Below are 26,111 nucleotides of genomic sequence, written 5' to 3' on the forward strand. Positions count from 1 at the left end.
ATTAATATATGCATAGCATAGATTAGATAATATGTTATGCACACATTAACGATCATTCTGTGTGCGTAGAGGCTTTGTTGGCCGTTCTAGTAAACAGGGCATTAAATGAGCTACGGTTGGCTTGTATGTAGCTGATCAGCAGTACTTTAAAAGACACAATCCTGCTGTCTAATCTCAGCATTATTCTCTGTGCAGGACTGCAATGCTCCTAAGCGTCCTGGCTTTATGCTTTATGGAGGGTGAGAGGCTCCTGAATAATTGATAGTTTGGGACCCCCTAGATCAGGGTTCCCCAACTCCAGTCCTCAAGGCCCACCAACAGGTCATGTTTTCAGGATTTCCTTAGTATTGCACAGGTGATGTAACTATTGCCTGTGCTGATGATGGAATTATCACCTGTGCAATACTAAGGAAATCCTGAAAACATGACCTGTTGGTGGGCCTTGAGGACTGGAGTTGGGGAACCCTGCCCTAGATGGTTGCTCTTTTTGCCCTCTGATACTGCAAGCGGAGGCAGTTTTCCCCCTGCAGGACTGGAGTAGTGCAGTGGCACTATAGCTGGCCAAATCCAGTGATCCTGACCGCTTCAACAAGTCTATTGTGAGAAAAGGGTAATACCAGTTAGTTGCTGTTAGCGTCAGAGTCACGCTTGCATGCTCTATTGCAAAGAGTTTTGTAAGTACTGAGCTTTTTGACTAGGAGACCGACCACTGCTGATGGTCTTCAGGGGTGGCCGGCACCCCTGGCAACCAGGAAGTACAGTAATCTATAAAATCAGAAATCCCTCGAAAGGATTTTTAATAAGAAGTAAGAACTTAGCTATTTTATCCATTTGAAGAACTTGAAAATTAGCTTTTAACTTTTTATGTTCTTATTAATTACAATTTCTTCCACCTTTTTAGACCAGGAAGTTGGATGTGTATTTTGAATATGAAGAGAAGTTGATGAGCAAATCTACTTTGGATAAGTCTCTTTTAGACGTCATCTCTGACCCCGATGGTAAGTTTTATGTTTTTTTCTTTTCGAGCCCAATGCTAAGGAACAGTTTAACTTTTACAAGAACGTCAGTGGGAGTTAAATGCTGCTAGTTTTGTATTTGTTCCTAATCCTCACTCTACTTTTCAGGCCTCGTCTTTTGAAGCCGGCACACTCAACACCTCGTTGATTACACATCTCTGGCCTCACAGTATAACTTAAGGAAGCTGCTGGCAGAGAGCGCACCGCACATCTCTATGCATGGCGCTGGCCCATAAAACTGACTTCACATGTGTGTGCTTTACCACCAACACCTCTTTACACTATATATGTAAACTTTTCCTTGCAATACTTCTGGTATACTATGGGACCAACAGAATTTGGTGGTCATATATTGCTCCAGAAATGTTTGCTTTTAGTATACACAGTATAGTACTATAGAGGGAATTCATTAAGACTGCTGTTTCATATGCCAGTTTTGATCAAAAGTCAGCTGGAGTAAGATGCACTAAGTTTATTAAGCTACTAGTGAAATTGCTACGTCTTTAGGTTCCCATGCACCAGAATCATAAATCTGCTTAAAGATGCTGTCCACTACTTGGACAACTCCTTGTCATACCCCAGGTTTGGCTCCGATAAAATAAAAAAAGCTTAGGTCCCCCCCCTGTGCCGGCGCCGTTCCAGCGGTATCTGCACTCGTGGTCCTGGGGCTCCTGTGCGGTTGTTGTGACATGTGTTCCAGGCACCCAATCAGTGCTGGCGTCACTGGCCCCGCCTCCTGTCTAATTGAACTTGAAGAGAAAGTCAGAGATCAGCTGCAGCCCGGACTTTCTCTTCATGTTGGCGGAAACAGTGATGCCAGCGCTGATTGGGTGCCGGGGTCTCATGTCACAACAACCTCACAGGAGCCCTGGGGAGAGCGAATGCTGACACAGAGGGAATGGCACTGGCACAGGAGGTGAGTATAGACTTTTTATTTTATCAGGGCTAAACATTTAGTTCAGGCATGTCAAACTCCCAAACACACAGAGGGCCAAAATGAAAAACTTGTACAAAGTCACGGACCAACCAGTATACAGTATAATGGCCCCACAAAGTCCTCCATACAGAATAATGGGACCCACATAGTCCTCCATACAGTATAATGGGCCCCACATAGTCCTCCATACAGTATAATGGGCCCCATATAGTGCTCCATACAGTATAAGGGCCCCACATAGTCCTCCATACAGTATAATGGCCCCACATAGTCCTCCATACAGAATAATTGGCCCCACATAGTCCTCCATACAGAATAATGGGTCCCATATAGTGCTCCATACAGAATAATGGGTCCCATATAGTGCTCCATACAGAATAATGGGTCCCATATAGTGCTCCATACAGAATAATGGGTCCCACATAATCCTCCATACAGAATAATGGGTCCCATATAGTGCTCCATACAGAATAATGGGCCCCACATAGTCCTCCTTACAGAATAATGGGTTCCATATAGTCCTCCATACAGTATAATGTGCCCCATATAGTGCTCCATACAATATAAGGGCTCCACATAGTCCTCCATACAGAATAATGGACCCCACACAGTCCTCCATACAGAATAATGGGCCCCACATAATCCTCCATACAGAATAATAAGCCTCACATAGTCCTCCATACAGTATAATGGGCCCCACATAGTGCTCCATACAGTATAATGGGCCCCATATAGTCCTTCATACAGTATAATGGCCCCACATAGTCCTCCATACAGAATAATGGCCCCATATAGTCCTCCATACAGAATAATGGGCCCCACATAGTCCTCCATACAGTATAATGGGCCCCACATAGTCCTCTATACAGAATAATGGGCCCCACATAGTCCTCCATACAGTATAATGGGCCCCACATAGTCTTCTATACAGAATAATGGGCCCCACATAATCCTCCATACAGAATAATGGGCCCCACATAGTCCTCCATACAGAATAATGGGCCCCACATTGTCCTCTATACCGTATAATGGGCACCACATAGTGCTCCATACAGTATAATGGGCCCACATAATCCTCCATACAGTATAATGGGCCCACATAGTCCTCCATACAGAATAATGGACCCACATAATCCTCCATACAGAATAATGGGCCCCACATAGTCCTCCATACAGTATAATGGGCCCCACATAGTCCTCCATACAGAATAATGGGCCCCACATAGTCCTACATACGGAATAATGGGCCCACATAGTCCTCCATACAGCATAATGGGCCCACATAATCCTCCATACAGAATAATGGGCCCCACATAGTCCTCCATACAGTATAATGGGCCCCACATAGTCCTCCATACAGTATAATGGCCCCACATACTCCTCCATACAGAATAATGGCCCCACATACCCCTCCACACAGTATAATGGGCCCACATAGTCCTCCATACAGTATAATGGCCCCACATAGTCCTCCATACAGAATAATAGCCCCACATAGTCCTCCATACAGAATAATGGGCCTCACATAGTCCTCCATACAGTATAATGGGCCCCACATAGTCCTCCATACAGTATAATGGGCCACACATAGTCCTCCATACAGAATAATGGGCCCCACATAGTCCTCCATAAAGTATAATGGGCCCCACATAGTCCTCCATACAGAATAATGGGCCCCACATAGTCCTCCATACAGTATAATGGCTCCACATAGTCCTCCATAAAGTATAATGGGCCCCACATAGTCCTCCATACAGAATAATGGGCCCCACATAGTGCTCCATACAGAATAATGGGCTCCACATAAGGGTGGTGGTTCTGGTTTCGCGGGCCAAATATAAGCACCCTGAGGGCCAGATTTGGCACACGGGCCAGAGTTTGACATGTTTGATTTAGATCAAGAAGGGGTTGTCCTAGTAGTGACAACCCCTTTAACCTATGAGCTACTTCCTGGCATAAGTTATAATGAATTTGTAGGGTTGTGATTGACCATTCCTACTTCCACTAAGCCCTACTTACTTGTCATAAAAGTGACCAGGCTGGCATCGAACTGCAATAGTCACAAAAATTGTGCACACAAATTTGCCACTTTAATGCATCAGAAAATGATACATGAAGAATTCTCACCCCCATAATTCCAGGTAACACTTTAATAATTCGGCTCCGAAATTACTGACTGTTATCTGACATGGTTGCAAATACTGGTCACCTAGGTCCCAAACATTGATCTAAATGGCTATATGCTGCAATACATTGCTGTAAAAAAAAAAAATCAGGATGGAACGTGTAGGATTGAAATTAGGATTCAAACAGGGCACAAAGATAATGCAGATTCCTTTATTGTCCTGTTGAAGAACATGGTCCAGATGGATTGTAGTTACCACTGATTATAAGGAGGATAACCACCAATACAGTGGCAATGAAAACCTCAAATGTCCTAAGCTTCAAAAAGATGTGATTAGCATTATCTCACTAACAAAAAAAAACCACATCCTTTATTATACCATAAGCCATAGTAAAAAGGGTTGTTTTCGTAAGTGAGAGTTTTGGAGCCTTTAACACTGGTCACTTTTTTTTTCCTTCGCCTTACATAATTACTATGTTATAAAATTATATGCATGTCAGGGACAGTTTTGTGTACAAACTAAAAAGATCATTGTCACTTTATATAAATTTGGAATTCTATTTATTTGTTAACGTTAAAGTTCCTCTTATCCAGATAACAAAGCTCTGCTAGCAGATGTGCCTTGAAGTCCTTCGCTTACAGAGAACCTTTCACCAAATTTTTCATGTTGAGCACGACATAGGTTGTAATAGTGGTTGCCGAACAGAATAAAACTTTTTTTTATTATTATTGCGCCTCTTGGTTGCAGAGATATTAGCAATCAAAGTATTTGGCCCCTAATGAATAAGTTTTTAAAGTCAAAGTAGGTGTTATCAGACAGTTTTCACTTGGGTCTGGTACTTCTCCCTGTGTGATGCTGACATATCATAAAAAGACAGCAACACTGAAAGGAAAGATGAACGTATCCCCCACCATAGCTTAGAGCAGATTTCTTAGTGTGTGAGATGTAGGACCGACATCCCTGATCTCCTGGTCTAATTTTGCAAGATCTGTAACAGTAGCTCGTCCAGAGCTGAGGAGGGGGGTGAGCTGATAACCGTTGGAGAGAGGTGACTGAGATGTTAAAAGTTAACTCCTCTCCTTGAATGTAACAATGGTACACACTCTGCCAGGCTGTGAGCAGGACCTAGTTCCATGGAAACCAGCTGTACACTATGAAAAATAAAAGCTTTCATTGCAGGAGAATGATAGCTGATCAAAAAGCAAGTCAATTGCAAACTTGCTTATTTTCATGCTGTCTAATTAAAGCAGTTTAATAACTTGAGACTACCCCTTTAAGGCGGCTTTTTCAGTATATAATTATTGGAATAAGTTGATATTCATTGATTTGTACCTATTTTTTTTAATGAGGTCAGAAAGTCTAGCTTATAGTATGCCTAGTGTGGCCAAAAGATGCCTCATTTTCATTAACGCATTTTATTTAGACTGCATCCTGTCTTGTATAAGATGCCAGGAAATGCTTGGCACCGACCAGCCCAGTACTCCTGAAAACTCTCACAAACATCATTAGCACTTCCAAGCCGTGAACCCCATGGCAAGTCTCGCTGTTTTGGTCTCTGCAACATAAATATTCACTCTGGGCTTTTCAAACATGTCTTCTTCAGAAAGGCGTTCTTGGTACAGATTGCACTTTTAGTGACACTATGAACAGTCATTTTATATTTTATTGATCTGGCCTTCATAGAAGTGTCCATACTTACATTTACTATTAAAAAACACATCCTTCTTACTTATTAGTTTAATTACAGCAGATCTTTTAACTCATATCTTATACGTCTATGCATTTGGTAGAAAAAAATGTAGTGTGCCTTATTGTGGTGGTTGGATAGTAGATATTTTTTGTCTTTTTTTTATAGTTTTATTAATACCACTTTGATATCCAATGTATGAAGCTCTAACCACCCTATTCATGTGGATTGGCTCATACTTTTGTTTATTGTAATTTTCATAATTATAAAGGTTTTTTTTATTTTTTTCAAAATATTGTTATTCTGCTAATGATATTTGGTGGCTATATATGCAAACCATATTAGTTTGTGCTTTGTATTAGTCTTATGGTGAATGAGATTATACTGGTAATGGGCACAATTCAGGTTAAAAGGCTTTTCTCAGCATGTACTCTATGTAATGCTGGTGGGTGTGGACCCACTTCACCATGGCCCGGCTTACCTTGGAGGGGCGTAATTAAGTGACTACTGGATACTCACTAGAGATGGGGAGGATAGGCTTTGCCGCCGGAAGTCTCCAAGTACCACTCCAGGGCAGTCCCCGGGTCTTCAGCTGCTGACCGGAGGGTATGAGGTACAGAAAGGCGAGACAGAAGCATAGTCAGACGGTCTGAGGTCAGGGCAGGCAGAATAGGATCAGTAAACGTAGCCGAGGTCAGACAGGATGAATAAACAAGCCGGGTCGTTAACGGGATACAGAATATGGAGGAAAGCACAAACGGGTGCCATCAGGATAGGAACCAACGTTCGGGTGGGGAGTGGTAGGAGGAGCTGCCTCATAAAGGCCCTGCTAGCACAGGATAGGCCTGGGAACGTAAACACAGCAGGGTTAAATTCCTGCAGAAACCAGCCACACCCCTATAAGGCTAAATGAGTGCCACAAGCAGGTGCAGCGGTGCTGCAAGAAGTGGATTCAGCAGAGCGGCCTGACTCAAGGAGAAACTGCACAGTGAGTGGAGGGGCGCTGAGGACGCATGCACGTTACCGCCGGGACGCTTTACAATATTTTATTAAAATGATCTTGCTCCTATTTTGTTAATGGGAAGCAGCAGCTTTCGTGTGAGTGGCTGATTTATGGATAGATTTGGTTCCTGTGTCTGTTTACTCCTAAAGCACATTTTTCGGGGTGGGGGGATATCACAGTCCAGAGAATCAAATATGGAGTACCTTGTATCCAGCGTGTGGACCTGCCCAGCCTGGTGTAGGAAGGAACTTCTCATTACTCAGTGGTTAATGGGCATTTCACATAATTGCTGACATTTGTTTGATAAAACACATTTTGACTTAAGGGCAGGTTATTATATTCTGTAACGAGATAAAATCAAAGACAATCAGTTATTTCCTCCCATAATGGAAACACATTAGGAGAGGAAGCTGCATTTATTAACTATGTGCATCTGTTTAGCTAATGCACATTGCCATGTCTTGGAAATCATTACAGAATACTTGACCTGCTGAGTTATAAAGTGTACCAATTAGAGCTAAAGGGAGTCTGTCATCCCTAAAACTCAAATTAAACCATTTGTACATTCATATAGAGGACTTAACCCCATAAAAAAATCTGATTTGCAGTGTACCTATAATTTATTTATTTTTACATAAAAAAAAATAATGTTTTATTGTATATGTAAATGAGGGGCTCTCTGTGCACCCTTGACGTGGCCAAGGGCCAATTAAAATTAATAACAGAGTCTCCCCTCCATTAAAAATACAAAAATATTGTACAAAAAAAAAACACATTTCTTGCAGTATTATAAAAACCAAAAGCCCCTCCTTGTCAGGTATTCACGTACCAATAATACCCTGAAGAATAAATTCACCTGATTTTAAGTGATGTGAGAGTATAATAAATAAACACAAAAAAAAGTTGTTTTTCATTTTTGAAATTATGTAGTAATTTACTATACATTTAACCCCCAAACAGTGGCAAAAATACTATTCTTCATGCAAGAAAAAAAAAACAAGCCGTTTTACAGCCGTGTCAGTGAAAAATAAATAAAAGTTATGGCTTCTAAGATATAATACTTAAAAGAATCATTAAAGGCCTTTCAGGCCTGGTCATTGAGGCGTTAAAATGTAATAAAAGAATAAGACACATAGACACTACAGGGTTTGATGTACTAAAACTCTCAGAAAAAGTGACCTTATTGCAATATCACAGCCACCAATAATAGTTCAACTGTCATTTTTCCATAGTATTAGGATATAATTTCTGGCTGGTATTAATCAGGCTGGGATATAACTTGTGTTTAGGAATTCTTAGTGTCCATTTTGTTTTACAAACGAATATACAGAATTTATGTCCAAAACAGATAAGGTGCATAACTGGTGTAAACAGAAGCCAAGGACCGCATCGACTATTATGTGTCAAACTGGATTATATTATGTGTCCGTGCAAAATGGTAACGTAACCCAGACGGACCCCATAATAATCATCGGGCTTCTTCTGCTTCTGTTTCTACCAGTTCTGCATCTGATCTGTTTGGGACATGAATTCCATTTTTCTTAAAACTGAACAGAATTTCCGAATACAGGCGTGAAACCAGCCGAACATGGCCCAGATTTAGGAGACTGGTTTGTACATGAAAACCATAATGGTGTCTATTTTCTGTGTTACATTTTGAGGTCCATTTATTCCTTCCTTTGGGGAGGACATCACTCGTATTCAGAGCACATTAAGGAAAAGGAAGAAAAATGTTGTGATGTTAGTAGATGTACTGTAATAGGTGATGAGATCCGCAAACAAATCAAGATTCTCCCATATAACCAAGGGACAACTTGTAACTTCATGGAAAGGTCTACACTCCAGCTGCACAAGCAGTTAAAATGGAAACAGTTCAAAGTAGAAGAAAGTGTCTCAATGAATAAGCAATCGCTGTCATCCTTGTGGCAGCAATTATCAGTTCCTTCACAAATATAATGTGGTCTTTACTTATCAAAAACAAAATTCTGTTTGTGTCGCTATAGTTCGAGACAGTACTTTATATGGGGGAAACCTGGAGACAGGTTCCCTTTAATGCTGATTTTTATGGTCTTCACAACTAGCTGTGGCTCACAGGATCCTCGCAGGTGTGTCCTTATGCGGCTCTGTATTATTTTCCTTTTGAGTCACGCCCCCTTGGAAAAGACCGTAAAATTAGTACTAAATAAAAAGGCCCATATCTCTCTACATCCATATGGCGGATTAAAAAAAAATTGTATTAATCAGGGGAGCAGTGGGAATAAATAAGTGCAAACACTGGCCACTTTTGATCTGGTGACAGGTCCTCTTTGATGCCGTTCCCCCAGTTCGCAGGATTGCTTCCCTGTAGACTTCTGATGTAGCGCCTCCTTGAATCTCTGTATACCTATATATACGTAGGACTAACACTGCACATACACTTGTAGACTTGTCTAACACATTGTTTGCTGCAATGTTTAATCTGTAACAAGTCCATTTTCCTTCCACTTTCTGCTGGCCGTTGGCTTGTGTGAGCGGCTGCCCTGCAGTTATTACACTCCCATAATAATTTCTCCGCTCCGCCGCCTGGCCGTGTGTCAGAGACGTGAGTTACGCTTTATTAGGTGAGACAGATTATCACTTGCTTTATGAATTGGATCCAGGGATCGGGGCTCCCATGGACTGAATTCAGATTTTTGAATGCCTTTAAAAGATTCTTCGGATAAGTCACCGACTGATTCATAGGAAACAACTGAACATGTGAAACGTGTGGGAGCAGCGCTTTGTGTGATGATAGCACGGCGGAGTAAATTGTGACTTCTTGACATACTTCCAATGATGTGTAGTCATAACTTGTCACCATCTGTCCGAGATGTTAAGTTCAGGAACACTGTTATTAAGAAATGATGGCCCTTACGGCCGGATGGAGGAATATCCTCACTGGTGATTGTACTAATAGAAAGGACCATCAGATACTTAGGATTGTTCCTTTAGGTCCTAAATTGAACCAGAATTCTGGACTGTTGTGATTAGAGCGGTGTTATTTGTAGTAATTAATGCTATTGTGTAAGAGTTTATAATTTTTCCGAAACGCGTCCAGACACTTCTCCAGCACATCAGGCACAAAGTGCAGATAATGTCGAGGACTAAGGAGCTTCTGCGCAGTACCCAGCAGCGGCCATTTGTTAACATCAAGCCAGCGCTAATATAAGCTGATCAATGGGAGTGCCAGGTGTTGGACCCCGCCAGTCCAGTATTGGTGACCTATATACAGTTATATGAAAAAGTTTGGGCACCCCTATTAATCTTAAGCTTAATGTTTTATAAAAATTGGTGTTTTTGCAGAAGCTATTTCAGTTTGATATATGTAATAACTGTTGGACACAGTAATGTTTCTGCCTTGAAATGAGGTTTATTGTACTAACAGAAAATGTGCAATCTGCATTCAAAAAAAAATTGACAGGTGCATAAGTATGGGCACCTCACCAGAAAAGTGACATTAATATTTAGTAGTTCCTCCTTTTGCAAAAATAACAGCCTCTAGTCGCTTCCTGTAGCTTTTAATGATTTCCTGGATCCTGGATGAAGGTATTTTTGACCATTCCTCTTTACAAAACAATTCCAGTTCAGTTAAGTTTGATGGTCGCCGAGCATGGACAGCCTCTTCAAATGATCCCACAGATGTTCAATGATATTCAGGTCTGGGGACTGGGATGGCCATTCCAGAACATTGTAATTGTTCCTCTGCATGAATGCCTGAGTAGATTTGGAGCGGTGTTTTGGATCATTGTCTTGCTGAAAGATCCATCCCCTGCGTAACTTCAACTTTATCACTGATTCTTGAACATTATTGTCAAGAATCTGCTGATACTGAGTGGAATCCATGCGTCCCTCTACTTTATCAAGATTCCCGGTGCCGGCATTGGCCACACAGCCCCAAAGCATGATGGAACCTCCATCAAATTTTACTGTGGGTAGCAAGTGTTTTTCTTGGAATGCTGTGTTTTTTTGCCGTCATGCATAACTCCTTTTTGTATGACCAAACAACTCAATCTTGGTTTCATCAGTCCACAGGACCTTCTTCCAAAAAGAAATTGGCTTCTCCAAATGTGCTTTTGCATACCTCAGCCGACTTGGTTTGTGGCGTGCTTGCAGAAACGGCTTCTTTCGCATCACTCTCCCATACAGCTTCTCCTTGTGCAAAGTGCGTTGTATAGTTGACCGATGCACAGTGACACCATCTGCAGCAAGTTGATGCTGCAGCTCTCTGGAGGTGGTCTGAGGATTGTCCTTGACTGATCTCACCATTCTTCTCTGCCTTTCTGATGTTTTTCTTGGCCTGCCACTTCTGGCCTTAACAAGAACTGTCCCTGTGTTCTTCCATTTCCGTACTATGTTCCTCACAGTGGAAACTGACAGGTTAAATCTCTGAGACAGCTTTTTGTATCCTTCCCCTGAACAACTATGTTGAATAATCTTTGTTTTCAGATCATTTGACAGTTGTTTTGAGGAGCCCATGATGCCACTCTTCGGAGGAGATTCAAACAGGAGAACAACTTGCAAGTGGCCACTTTAAGTAGCTTTTCTCATGATTGCATACACCTGGCTATGAAGTTCAAAGCTCAATGAGGTTACTAAACCCAAAAAAGTGCTTTAGTAAGTCAGCAAAAAGTAGGTAGGAGTATTTAAAACAAGAAAATGATAAGGGTGCCCATACTTATGGACCTGTCAAATTTTGTTTGAATGCAGATTGCACATTTTCTGTTAGTACAATAAACCTCATTTCAAGGCAGAAACATTACTGTGTCCAACAGTTATTACATATATCAAACTGAAATAGCTGTTGCAAAAACACCAATTTTTATAAAACATTAAGCTTAAGATTAATAGGGGTGCCCAAACTTTTTCATATAACTGTATCATCACCCTTTTAAGTTAATTTTTTTTGTGTAGATGTTTGGGTGATGCTAGTTCTCGGAGAGGACTACTTAAGAAATTAAGGCTGATTTCAGCAGATTTCCAGAAAATGTATCTCACCATTAGCAACTATGAAAATTGTCATGCCTTGTAACCTCACTCACTCAACCACTAATAGCTTTTAGGTAAAGCCTATCTTCTCGTCATGTTTTGGTCATGGTCCCTGCTCTACGCGCCCTCTGTCTTTTCTCTTAGGTCGTCATAGTCATGACCAGGTATGCAGTTGTGTCCAGAGCTATTTGGATGGAATAGATTGGACACAAAGTTATCTGGACATGAATTATGTGTGGCTTTTACTTCAAGGGGATATGCAAAAATATTGCCTTAACCATTCAGGAACTACAGCCATATATATACCTATTTCTTCTATTTTCACAAGCTGAACGTTAATTGGACAAACTGACATAAGTATAACTATGAGCGTTATTTTTAACATTTGCTGATGTATCATCTATGTCAATAGTCCGATTCCACCAGACTAAACCTCCCGCCTGCTACATCCCCCGCTCCTTTTCTGTGATTACTTAGCCTCCATGTCATGCATGCATCACATTGCAAGGTAACAACTTCTTGGACGCCTACTAATTAGAAGAGGTGCCATGACTGGCCCAAGTGTTTTATTTTTTATTTATTTTACTCACTTATAATTCCACAGCTCTCTACAGACATTATCAGCACTGTCCCCATTGGGGTTCACAATCTAGACTCCCTATCAGTATGTCTTTGGAGTGTGGGAGGAAACTGGAGAACCCGGAGGAAACCCACGCAAACACGGGGGGAATATACAAACCCCTTGCAGATGTTGTCCTTGGTGGGATTTGAACCCAGGACCCCAGCGCTGCAAGGCCCACTGAGCCACCATGCAGGTCTCTGGTCCGGCAGCCATAGACTACTGATGTGGCAACTGGACCAGGGTCCTGTGATTCTTTTTGCTCAGCTACAGTAATTTTTAGTACTTGATGGGCTTCCGGACAGTGGCTTCCTAAAGTCTAGAACACATGGATGTCACCGAATGCTGAGTTTTCTCCTTTTGCCAGGCCTTTATAGCAGCCATGTTAGTTTTGCTGTGTGTGTATCTGCCTTCAATTGGTCTTCAATGAGAGAAAACCTGCTCAATCAGGTTGAATTTAGGTGACTGCCTCAGTCATTAAAGAATATTGTATTATTTTACCCTAAAAAAAAATGCAATATTTTTGCACTATGCATCTGTACCAAGAAGTGCTGTTCTATCAGTTTTGCAGCATTTGACTGAATCTGAGCTCCACAGATCTTATTCCAGTCCCTGACTAGAGTAAGATTTCTGGTGTAAGGAATGTCGCTGCTCATAATGAATTAGATGAGCTATAGTGTAATACCCTCATCTCACCCAAGCTTTGCCCATTTTGGCATAGCTAGGAGAAACAGGCTTGAAAACGCTAAAAGTCACATCATTTTTGTGCATCTCTGAGTTGTGCAAAAATGTAGCAACTTTTCAAAGCAACTTATGCCAGATTTCTGCTAAAATTGCTTTGATGAATCGAGGGCCTTAATCAACTTTAGACCCTTTATACTCTAATTTGCCATGAAATGATGAAGTAACATGCCACAATAATTTGTGAAGCTGCTTATTAGTTAAGTAAATTCACTGAATAATTATGAACTAAATATCTCCAAAATACCACTATTAATTCACTGTCTAATCCAATTGGCGTAAAATATAGAATTATAAAACCTGACTTTTAATATTTAATCTTCAAATCGAAAGTTAATATACACACAGTGCAACATTAATACAAAAATTCTCCCAGTAGGCAAACTATGAATACTCCTATTACTATATAAAGAATCAGTGTGCGTAGGTATGTTAGATGATTAAGATGTCGATATTTAAACCTCAATTGTGATGGTCAAAAGTAACCGCTAGACCACACTGAAGGACACCCTAAATTTTCTAATCAAAATCTTAAATTGTCTGTCTGATTTTGCTTTTAGATATCAGCCCTCATGGACACTATAATAACTGTTCACTATAAGCAATACTGAATATAACTCTAGACCGATAGCAGAGGTGTCCAACTAGTTGTTTAGCAGGTAGCAACCATTGCTATTTGATATATAAAGCTGCCAACTGAAAATTACAGCACTAATCTCAGTTAAAAGATCATAACCCTAAGGGCTCTTTCACACGTCAGTGTTTCCGGTACATGTGGTGACAGTTTCCACACATGCTGGAGACACTGACACATGCAGACTAGTGTTGAGCGAATATGTTCTGTTAACCCTTTCGCCGAGTATGCTCGGGCCGAGCTTCAAGTATTTATAGCTGCTCGGTGATATGGTTGAATCACTCCCGTGTGCATGATTTGCAACTGTTTGACGCTTTTATTACATGAGAGGAATGTCTATTTCTTACACATTCCTCACATGTAATAAAACTGTCAAACAGTTGCAAATCATGCACACGGGAGCGATTCAAACATATCACCGAGCAGCTATAAATACTCGGAGCTCGGCCCGAGCATACTCGGACAGAACATACTTGCTCAACACTAATGCAGACCCATTCAAATCTATGGGTCTGCACAATTGTCAGCATGTTTCCATCGACCATGTGTCCGTGTGCTCCACACGCTGACATGTCCGTTTTTGGCTGACAGCACGGATCACATGGACCAATTCAAGTCAATCGGTCCATGTAAACATGGACCGTACATGGATGCCATCCATGTGACACGTACCGGCGCTTGGGAATCAGTGGTACATTTAGCGCTGTTCCCAAGCACCGGGTTCTGAATGCTGCCCTCATCAAAGTCCACTGCCTGCGCTGCGATCAGCAACAGCAGGGGTTAATGATGAGAGTTGTAGTCTGCTACCAGTGTCTCCACCTGTAAAAATAAGAATAAAATAAAAAATCTATATTCTCACCTGTCCTAGGTGTTCCCCTCTGTAATCCATGCGACCACTCACGCCGGGGAGAATGACTCCTGCAGCGAGCGAACCTCGGCGCTGCACTCAGCAAGCTGTTTCCTGCCACTCACTGAGCTCAGCGCAGCTCCGGGGCTCGCACTCTGCAGGAGTCATTCTCCCTGGCGTGAGCGGTCGCATGGACTACAGCGAGGGACACTTAGTACTGGTGAATATATGGATTTTTTATTTTATTCTTATTTTTACAGGTGGAGACACCGGGAGCAGAATATTACGCTCATCATTATCCCCTGCTGGTGCTGATCGCAACGCAAGCAGGGGACAATGATGAGGGCAATGTTCAGCACCCGGCGCTTGGGAACAGTGCTAACTGTGCTGCTGATTCTCAAACACCGGTACGTGTGCTCCTGATGCGGCACATGTGTTCCACACAGGTGCACATGAACACGGATATCTCTGGAACTGTTTTTTCGGGTACCAGAAATATCAGGACTTGTGAAAGAGCCCTAAGACTGTAGAGATAGCCCACAGTCTCCTCAGTTTTAGGATTATGATCTTTTAACTGAGATTGCTGCTGTTAATTTTCAGTTGGCAGCTTTATATATTAAATAGCAATGGTTGCTACCTGCTAAACAACTAGGTGGACACCTCTGCTATCGGTCTAGTTAGTGATCTAGAGTTATATTTAGTATTGCTTATAGTGAACAGTTATTATAGTGTCCATGAGGGCTGAAATCTAAATGCAAAATCAAGGACAGACAATTCAAGATTTTGATTAGAAAATTTAGGTTGTCCTTCGGTGTGGTCTAGCGGTTACTTTTGACCATCACAATTGAAATCTAAATATCGACTTGAAGTATGGAGGAGGAGTGTGTGGCGCCCGAGTCAGCACCTGTGCCATTTTCTAAAGACAAATTTGCAGTGTCTTCAACAAAATGGCGCCGGATAGCGCGGTACGTGCACACGCTGATTCCGGCGCAATTTTATTTAAATATTTACCTCAGACCAGACCTGGGCGGCACTTTGCTGTCCCCCGCCCGCCCGCCCACCTGCTGTCTCCATTCGCGCTTACTGTATTAGTGGAGGAGGGGTCTCCAGCCCCTTCCTCGACCAATCAGTGTGTGAAACAACTGACGCAGTGACTTAATATCATTGCGTCAGCTGTGTACTGCAGAGAGTCAGCACACCAGAGACAGGAGCAGAGGCACAGACAGATTTCCGGTGGCACGGGACCTCATCCTGGACATGGGGAGACTATAAGGCTCTCAGGCTGGACATGGGGAGGTTTTGGGGGTCTCATGCTGAACATGGGGAGGCTATGGGAGTCTCATGCTGGACATGGGGAGGCTATGGGAGTCTCATGCTGTACATGGGGAGGCTATGGGGGTCTCATGCTAGACATGGGAAAGCTTTGGGGGTCTCATGCTGGACATGGGGAGGCTATGGGGATCTCATGCTGGACATGGGGAGGCTGTGGGGCTCTCATGCTGGACATGGGGAGGCTGTGGGGCTCTCGTGCTGGACATGGGGAGGCTGTGGGGCTCTCATGCTGGACATGGGGAGGCTGTGGGGCTCTCATGCTGGACATGGGGAGGCTGTGGGGCTCTCATGCTGGACCTGGGGAGGCTGTGGGGCTCTCATGCTGGACCTGGGGAGGCTGTGGGGCTCTCATGCTGGACATGGGGAGGCTGTGGGGCTCTCATGCTGGACATGGGGAGGCTGTGGGGCTCTCATGCTGGACATGGGGAGGCTGTGGGGCTCTCATGCCTGGACACAGGAAGGCTGTGGGTCTCTAATGCTGGACACGGGGAGGGTGTGGGGCTCTCATGCTGGACATGGGGAGACTGTGGGACTCTCATGCTGTCCAGACAACGTATACCACGACCGTCGCGTGTGCATTCAGCTCCAGCCGATAACATATAGTACAGTTACAGCAAGTAGACAAGATGGTGCAAATGACAGAGTCTCACCCTTCCTTTGGCTCGCCGGGAATTAGAACCTCTGCAACTTTGGGGCATCCAGGGCAAGCTACCCCAACTAGTAGTACCCTGCTTTTGACAGGCACCCACAGAGAGGAGGTAGTGGCAAGCTTAGGAGGCTGACTGAGCACAGTGAGGTATGTGGCCAGGTGACCTGATTGTCCCAACCTGAGTTCTCCTAATGTTTTCATGGGTTCAGTGATGGGCAGTGGAGCAGATCTGTATTTCACCAGAAGGAGCCATGGTTCCTTGGGCTGATCCTGTAGAGTCTCTCTCTAGAGAGAGACAGGTTCTTTTTATACCCACAGCTCTCATTCAGGGTATTCTCCTACAGAATTGAGGGAAGGTGGGGGGACGTAATCCGTCATTGTTTGATTGTTCAATTAACCTGCATATTTGTCCTCCAAGGTGTGTAGACTAGTAAACCGCAGGTGGCTGATACAATACGTACTCAGCAGGCATTCCACAGATGAACATACAACAAGAGTCAACGTACAGGCTTATATGAAACAATGGCTCATGTCCAATGTCCTACTCAATAAAGGAACAATATGTCTGGCATAATTAAAAATAATTCACCCCTGCACAAGTGTCCAGATTGACGCTGTGACGTCACGCTTCCAGGTCTAAATGTATTTAAACATGGCTACTTTTAATTGTTTTATATAAATGTGCACTTTTTGCTGGACTCTGCCATGCCAGTCACATCATTTATACTGTGCTCCCTTTGAGTACTAGAAATGGTGCTCAATTAGAGGAGAATGGTTTTAATACAAATGTTTTATGTTATAACGTGACTGAACAGGTTAATATATATATATATATATATATATATATATATATATATATATATATATAAATAAATGTTTAGCGCGCCATCCAGGCGACTTGGAATTGTTTGACAGATTGTATCTCACTTCTTGTTTTTCAGTAGTTCCATCCTTGTCCTGTTACTATGACTGTTAGCAGCACTCTAATAACGCCATGTCGTCTTATTGCTGTGTTTCACAGTCCTCCAGCCGCACTGAGTCATTTCCACTGTGTTTACTTTTACACCTTTTAAAATGTTATTCCCGGATTAGCGATAATTTATTATTCCATTGACTTGTGGTCATGCCACAAATGGCTTCTTTTATTGCACGTTTTACATGTTTGTGTGTTTCCCGCTGTTTGTTTGTAGCGGGGACGCCAGAAGACAAGATGCGGCTGTTTCTGATCTATTACATCACGTCTGCACAGCCCCCGTCTGAGGTACCAATAGCTGCTTTATTTTGATCATTAAAAACAAAAATTCCCTTGGTTTTGTGAATGAAATGTAATAAGATGTGTAGGTATCCTAAGTCAAGAAAATGTTGTTGCAGAGAGAAATATTACAAGGTTTTAATTCATCTTCTGAATGTCTTCTTCAGTCTTCTCAAAGGACACAGTGAGCTTAAAGGGGTTTTCCAGGCAAAATTAAAATTTTATAAGTGGCTTGGTATATTAAAAAATAACAAATAAAGCCATGATCACTTACCGGCACTTACCGGGATCCAGCACAGGCCGCTCCGTTGTCTGTATTTACACTGGAAGGAAGTCACCGCTGCTCAAAGTGGCTGCAGTACTGCTGGGACCTGTGATTGGCTGCCGTGATCAGGTGACTTCAGCAGCATGTGATCGCTGATGTCAGCGATGACACGCTGTTGGAGTCATCTGATCCTACTGCCGCTTTGGTGTTGACTTCTTTCCTGTGTAAGCGCAAACAGCGAGTAGAGAGTAGATGAACATAGCTTTGTTTGTTATTTTTTGGGCGTTCTTGAATTTTTTTTTCATTTACAGTGTTTACCAATTTGGGTTGTTTTTATATTTTTCTAGATCTGACTTTTCTGAATATGGCGATTAAAACATATTTTTATTTATTTTTTTTAGAATATTTTTATTTTCAATTTTTAGGGGTTTTTTTTGTTTGTTTTTTTTTCATATTTTTTCAAACTTTTTTTTACTATTATTATTAGCCCCTGTAGGGGACTTGAATACATACAGCGATGACACAGCTTGGCCGCATATAGCAGAAATCATGGTCTCCTTTGAAGCCCGGCCACAGGCAGTGTTTCCAAGGAGCTCCGTAATGACAGACACCGGGGTCATCAGCTAACCTTTGGTTGTAATGATAACCCATCGGCGACCCTTGATCAAGACTGGTGGTTAGAATGGCGCTCCCCCATACCGGCGCATGTTAAATGCCGCTTTAAATGTATTGTTTTTCCACTTTTTGAGAATTTTTTTTAGCATTGTGTTTATATTATATCTGTTTATTATATGTTTTTTTACTGGATTAGACACAAAATAGGTGAGTAGAAAAGCATACCTGTTCTGTCAGCATTTTCATCAAGGTTCTGTTCCTTCAGGTTATCATTGTTGGGCTCAGAAATGGCAGATTGATTATAAGTTATTGGGATCCAGTACAAGTTTAATCTGTCATATCTGTAATGGAACCGACATAAAAAGACCAGATCCTAAAGCTTAATAGAGCAGCTAAACAGAAAAATGAAAAGGTTCAAGAGTTAAAATGTAACCCAACACTATACAAGAGGAGCCGAACCAAACATCACATTGCAGTCAACTGAAGGATGGAACGGCCCCGTTGTTTTCTTCTAGCATATCCTGTATCTAAGTGGAATGTCTGAGTGATGTATTTTAATAAGCCTGGTGCATTCTTCTGTTTTAGCCTAACAAGCCTCCTTTGTGCAATAGGAATGGCTATTTTTTATTTGTTAGTCATACTTTAAAGGAAATCATTTTGGCCTATTCTACGAAAAGAAAGCCTTTCTGTCTCTCACACATGGATTCTGTTTTGTTTGGAGGAAAAACATAAATGGAAGACCTTTTTGATACTGAATGAGGAACGTGGTAGACTAAATTGATACACAGTACTGCGCAAAAGTTTTAGACGAGTGTGGAAAAAGTAAGAGTGTTGCAAAAAATAGAAGTGTTAATAGTTTATTTTTAACAATTAACTAAATGCAAAGTGAATAAACAAAAGAGAAATCCAAGTCAAATCAATATTTTGTGTGACCACCCTTTGACTTTAAAACAGCACCACTTCTTACAGGTACTTTTTTGAAGGAACTTGCCAGAGAGGTTGTTCCAAACATCTTAGAGAACTAACCACTTATCTTTTGTAGATATCGGCTTGTACAAACCTTCTATCTCTTCATGTAATCCCCCACAGACTAGATGATGCTGAGATTAGGTCTCTATGGAGGCCATATCATCGCTTCCAGAACTCCTTGTTCTATTTTTTACTCTGGAAATAGTTCTGAAAGGGATTGTCCCATAATCAGATAACCCCTTTTCAAATCCCAATGTTTACCCCTAGTAAAATAATAACACACATACTTTCCTCCAGTGTCATCACTTGCGCTCCCGGAGCTCACATGACATTATGTCACGCAATCCCTGCTGCCATTCAGCGGCCACTTTACTGTCACCATCCTTCAGACATAACTGACATCCGAAGGATGTTAGAGCTGCGGCTGATCTTTCATTTCCTCCGAATGTTTAATGTTTCCAAAGGAGAGGAGAGAAAAACCTCCAAAACCTTTTAGAAAATCTTCCCAGAAACGTAGAGGCTGTGTGGCCGCTGCAAATGGACAATCAGCTGCAGATTAATGCCTTCGGTGTAATGTGTAGTTGTCCCAAGACTTTTGTACATAAAGTGTACATGGAACCTGCTAGTTGTGGAATTTCAGTACTCAATTCAGACTTATTGGATCAAGTAAAGCAGGAATCTGCTCTGTGCTGCCTGTTAAAATACAAATCCTCAATTAATGTATTTCCCCTTGCTACAAATTATTGCCAATGTAGGACTAGTGAGTACAACAAAGTGTGCCTGATGAGCCCTCTCCTCCCTCCTGTCACCTCTGCAGACACTGTACTCTTCTTAGTTTCTGACAATAGTAGGTAAATAGGTAATTTTTTTATAATAATGTATATAATACATTTTTTATCTCCCACAGTTTGATCTTGATCAGTATAAGAAAGCCTTGGAAGATGCTGGTTGTAGCTTGGCCCCACTAAACTACATCAAACAATGGAAGTAAGGGAATTGGTGCATCTTATATTCTATTACTCGTCAAACGGATGTCAGCAAACCTAAGACTCCTCTGATATTGAAATGTCTGCATTTATTTGTGTAGGGCTTTTGCCAAGATGGCAGCTGCACCAGCAAACTATGGGATTGGTTCTACTAAATCCAAAGGGTAAGGATTAGTTAAAAGTTTCTACTCATTAAAAGATATTTTTTCTTTTTTTGGCAAAAATTAAACCCATTGCTCAATACTTTAGAAATTCTTGCTCTTTATTGGTGGTGTGTAGAGTACGCTGAGGTTTAGTGTGTTTTTGTAGCATTATACATTGTAATGTTTCACCCTTGACCTGTTTGACATTAGGCCCTGGCCCTCCTAGTAGTCTTGTACCATTGCACATTTACATGAGTTCAGTTCTAGTTTCTCCCCAATTCTGGTGCATGGTCCCAGCCAAACGAGCCCACCAAGAAATCCAGTAGTTGTAATGTCCAGTCCAGCACACAGTCGAGATGATCAATCACAACTCTCCTAACTTCATCATGTAATGACATTGTACATATAGTCAATTAAAATTCCAATGTATTTTGAACTATTTTTATTGATGGCAGTACTTTCACCAAACAGGCTGGATTTTACAAGTAGTACACAGAGAGCCTCTTCTGCCACAGAGAGCCTCTTCTGCCACAGAGAGCCTCTTCTGCCACAGAGAGCCTCTTCTGCCACAGAGAGCCTCTTCTGCCACAGAGAGTCTCTTCTGCCACAGAGAGTCTCTTCTGCCACAGAGAGTCTCTTCTGCCACAGAGAGTCTCTTCTGCCACAGAGAGTCTCTTGTTCTCCATCTTGCCCTCCACATAATAATGTAAGACGCCACACAGACCACTGAAGCTTTGGAAGCTACACGCTGTTTGTTTAGGTACAATGACCCCTTCTTTGCAGTCAGACCAGTGAGTAGTAACTAGCACCATCTTGTACCCTTCTTTTTTTCTGCTTCCAGGCTGCTCTCCAGAGTTATGAATACGGGGTCACAGTTTGTGATGGAAGGGGTGAAAAACTTGGTTCTAAAGCAGCAGGTAAACAGCCTAAAGAAGCAGATTTATTTTGACAAGTGTAAAATCAGCAGACTTGGCATCCCACCTGCTACTGGTAGCTGATGTGAGTGTAATCGAGCTGCCTATAAAAATAAAATACGATGAGTGAGTGCAGAAGATCAGCGTTGGAGTCCTTGTACTGTGAGGACCCGAACCACACAGTGGTCCAGTCTTGAAGAAGTCTTCATGTAGGTCAATGCTAATTAGTTGGAAGAAGAGGTATCGGCGCACACTTCTGTGCTGTAGAGTTGAACATTTCCATGTTCCCGTCATGGGTTAATCAAGTTACATTCCCATCCTGCCCAGTTCCCCCATCCTGTTTGCTTTGGCTGCTCAAAACAAGAAGCTTTGTGAATGTGTTTAGACATTTGATACAAACACTGGGCACAGGACTTTCTGTCACATCTCCCACTGAGCCCATAGTAAATGTGTCTACTCTTAGAATGGCAGCTGGAAGATGTCAGGAGTTGTAGCCAGAGGCCTCTGTGACCAGGAAAGTCCAGTTAGTAGTTTTTAGTCCATTGTGCTTCTTCTGCCTAATTCTCATACAGCTCAAACAAAATAAACCAATGGTATGTCCCCTTATTCCTCACATTAAGAAGTACGTCTTGTCTATTCTTCTCTTTATAGAACTTGCCAGTCACTCGAGTCCTTGATAGTCTAATGGAAATGAAATCCAATCCGGTAAGAAAGACTTACTTTCCTTTGGGGTTGCACACTCCTGTAGGTCATGCTGCGGCTGTCACCGTATTTGCTGCTCGGCAGGTGATTTCTTTCATGTCGGGAGTCATTTTCAATGTAGCAATTGACCTCTTGTATTATGAGTTGCAGATTTTCCTTCTGTAAAGTACCATAATAAATATATTTAATCCTGGATCGCTCTGTTCCTACCAGTTGTTTTTATTTTCCTCTTTATATGTTTGTGTTTTTTGTTATTGGCAGTTTTATTTTATTTGCTCTCAGCGCAAGTAAAAATAGAGAGGGGAAAAAAAAACTGGTGCATGTGTTCTGGAAAGAACGATGGCCTCAGCCGGACGCCCTTCCTAAAGTCGATGGACTTGCCAGCACTCGTAAACTGATTGCTCTGGAGGCCATGTGTTTGTATACAAAGTTTCATCTCCATGTAAATGCCCGGCCCGTTTCCAGTCACAGCTTTGACTGTTTTCTGTGCGGAGCTTATGATGCTCTGGATCATTATGCTCCAGATCCCTCCACTAACTGCTAATGTAGGAAACCCAAAAATCAAGAGGTTTGGTTGCGGAACTGAGCTAACATTTTACAGGCGAAACCTTGAGATAACATTACATAGCTTCCAATTTCTTGATTTATTATCTTGACGCTTTTATAGTTCATGATTTCATTCCTTGTGGGTCTCTCATGTGTGGAAAATGTGTTTTGGCGTTCTAGAACGCTGCAAGATGTTGATGACTCCTTAGTTCTACCTTTTTACTTTTGGATAAGAATTGCATTTCTTGATTTCCCAGAAAAATATTAAACACCTTGTTTTCGTGTCTTTGTTTTTATGCAGTTTACTTGCACAGTTAATAATGGAATTTTAGTTGTCCATAAATATCAATTGGTCTTAACCATATTTGGCAAATGTGAGACAGATCTTTAAATTCCCTGTATAAATATCTATCTTTAAGCCATAATCACTTTTGTAATTTTGCTTTATTTTAAAATTCTTTACCATTCCCCCTATACATTTAATCCCTATATCTGTTTTTGTACTTTATTTCCTGTGACGTTTCATTTTAGGGGAATCTTAAATGGGACATCACAGGAGGATGGCCTTGCAGTCACTTCCCTGCAGGTTCTATCACCCCCTCCCTGTACCCCTCGAAACAGAACTTTATCAGGGGGCAGTGCTGTCACTTACCACAGCTACTGCCAGCACCGTCCCTTGATGGCGCCCAAAATCAATCGTGATGATGGTGATAGAAGCATCACTTTCGCCACCACCGCAATTCTTTTGTCATCGCCACCCCGCACCTTCAGTTCCTACTGCCACACTATTGTCACCGCAGCTTCTTTTACTGCCACCTCATTCACTGAAACAGTTCGTCATCAGAGAGCTTTACGGCTGTCACTCACCCTGCTTCTATCTCCACCACCTGATGACGTTTCATTTCAGTGAACGAGGTGGTGTTGATATAAGGGTGACGGCGGTAAAATAAGTTGCAGTCACCCCTCCCTGCCTCCATCACCATCACCACAATTGATTTGGGAAGACGTCCCGTTTCAGGGGAAGCTGTCAAGAAGTGACTACAGGGCTATCCTCCTGTGATGTCCTATTTGAGACTCAAAAGTCACAGAAAGTAAAGTAAAAACAGATATAGGGATTACCAGTATAGGTGGATTAGTAGAGAATTTTATCATAAAGCAAATTGCAAAAGTGGTTAGGGCTTAAAGATTAATATTTCTAAACGGCTTTATAGGTACCGGACAATCCCCTTAATATGGCCATTTGCATGAAGGTTGTATTTTTCTATAATACCAGCATATTCTCCAGCACATCATAATTCACATTATTCATTATCTTTTTTTATGTAGTCTTCCAATCTTATACAGATTGATAGGTAATAGTGATTCATAGGACAAAGATGAGTAATTCCACAATTTCAGTTTTATGCTTTTTTGTTGCTGTTTTTTGTGCACTAAATTGTGGTAATGGGATTTCCTCCTGCAGGAAACGGATGATTACAGATACTTTGACCCCAAGATGCTGCGTGGAAATGACAGGTGATGAGTTTATAAACACCTTTTGCCGACTGTCATCTAAACTATTGATGTTCTGTATTGTTTTTGTGTTCCGTTTTTTTCTTTTTTTTTTCTTTTGAAAATGAAATAACTTTGAAATGAAATAATGTTACATTATAATTGTGTTTTCTTGGAAAAATTGCCTTAAATTGACCAAACAATTTTTTTTTTTCTGTTAAAATAGTTCTATACCAAGGAACAAAAATCCCTTTCAGGAGGTAAGTATAATGACTGCGGGGTCATATGTAAATGTAAAAAGTTTTCGGTGTTGAATAGATTACTAACCACCCCCATTCTATAGTTTAATGTTTTAGCATCTTTGCATTTAGCCAAGGAAAATAAGATGTTTGGGGTTTTTTTTTAGTTTGGTGGTAAGTGCTATTTCTTATTACATTTCCTAGCTGCACTTATTTATTCTCCTACCCCACAAAAGTCTATTCATGTGTCAGGGAGATAAAAATGTATCGGCTAACTTTTCAGCGTTCTGCAGCGGTGTGCCAGGACAAAACTACAAGAATTAGTCCTCTACAATAAAACAGGCAGAAGCTGCCCAATACTTAGGGAACATTTGCAGCCCATGAAATATGAGACTATTTTTCTTTCTGATTTATTAGTGGTGTTTATGGAACACAGCGTCTCCTTCTGGATTTCACCCTGCGCAGTGCCCTAGGCAATCTGCTGGTACTGCTCCTCATGCACAGTACAGGCGCTTTTTGTTATCAGTGGAGATCCGTTTGGTACTAGCTTTAGGCCATCACTTGCCATAACTTAAAAAAAAACACTTTTTACATACCTGAGCCCACTGATCAGTAATGCCACCATCCCATACTAGAGGCCCAAATGCAACAGCCATTTATGTTACTGGATAATTTCTACCATAATGCACATATAGCAATGTGATAAATCGGTGTTTATTCTAATGGGTGCTACATCAATGTCATTAGAGGTGTCGCATTTTTTTAAAGTAATTTATAAGAATAAATTGTGTTTTCTGCAGGCCATTGTATTTGTGGTTGGAGGCGGAAACTACATTGAGTATCAGAACCTAGTGGACTACATAAAGGTAACTTGAGATCCTCTGCTTTTGTTTTGTTTTTTTCTGGATAACTGACCTACGTTTGTTGTTTTCATGCTTTTAAAGAGCTATTCCCATCTCAGAGATTCTATCCCAATATGTTGTAGGTGTAATAATATTAGCAAATCCCTCCAGTTAGAAATGTAGTATAGTTCTTCTGATTTGCTACGTCGCTTATCCCATGTGCAGGGCATTGCAGTAGCTTAGGTATCCATGGTTATGACCACTAACAACTAGCTGTCATTATATGAGTGGTCGTACCTAAGCTACTACAATGCTCTGCACATGGGGTAAGCGACACAGCTAATAAGAACTACTTTACTACATTTCTAATTGGAGGTATTTGCTAATATTTTATTATTACTCCTAGCACATATTGGGATAAGGGATCTTGGAGATGGGAATACCCCTTTAACTTTGTGGTCGTTGGTCTGTGAATTGTAGATATGGATTTCTTTTTGTATTCCTCAGTTTTCTCACATTCTGTTTATTACTTCACAATATTCTTCATTTCTT

General features: G+C 41.5%; 1 protein-coding gene across 1 annotated transcript in view; it reads left to right on the forward strand.

Annotated features, from left to right (window-relative positions):
• Positions 1–26,111, forward strand: part of SCFD1 (sec1 family domain containing 1) — a 79,784-nt gene that overhangs the window by 50,327 nt on the left and 3,346 nt on the right. Inside the window, exons 15-23 of the mRNA XM_073639051.1 lie at positions 902–998; positions 17,786–17,856; positions 20,604–20,683; positions 20,784–20,846; positions 21,667–21,742; positions 22,391–22,444; positions 24,450–24,502; positions 24,705–24,738; positions 25,518–25,583. Coding sequence (XP_073495152.1) covers positions 902–998; positions 17,786–17,856; positions 20,604–20,683; positions 20,784–20,846; positions 21,667–21,742; positions 22,391–22,444; positions 24,450–24,502; positions 24,705–24,738; positions 25,518–25,583 — 594 coding nt within the window. The remainder of the gene's footprint in view (positions 1–901; positions 999–17,785; positions 17,857–20,603; positions 20,684–20,783; positions 20,847–21,666; positions 21,743–22,390; positions 22,445–24,449; positions 24,503–24,704; positions 24,739–25,517; positions 25,584–26,111) is intronic.

The sequence above is a fragment of the Phyllobates terribilis genome, unplaced genomic scaffold (genome assembly GCF_046119375.1).
Source record: "Phyllobates terribilis strain yellow unplaced genomic scaffold, ASM4611937v1 Scaffold_7__3_contigs__length_470593459, whole genome shotgun sequence".
NCBI lineage: Eukaryota > Metazoa > Chordata > Amphibia > Anura > Dendrobatidae > Phyllobates > Phyllobates terribilis.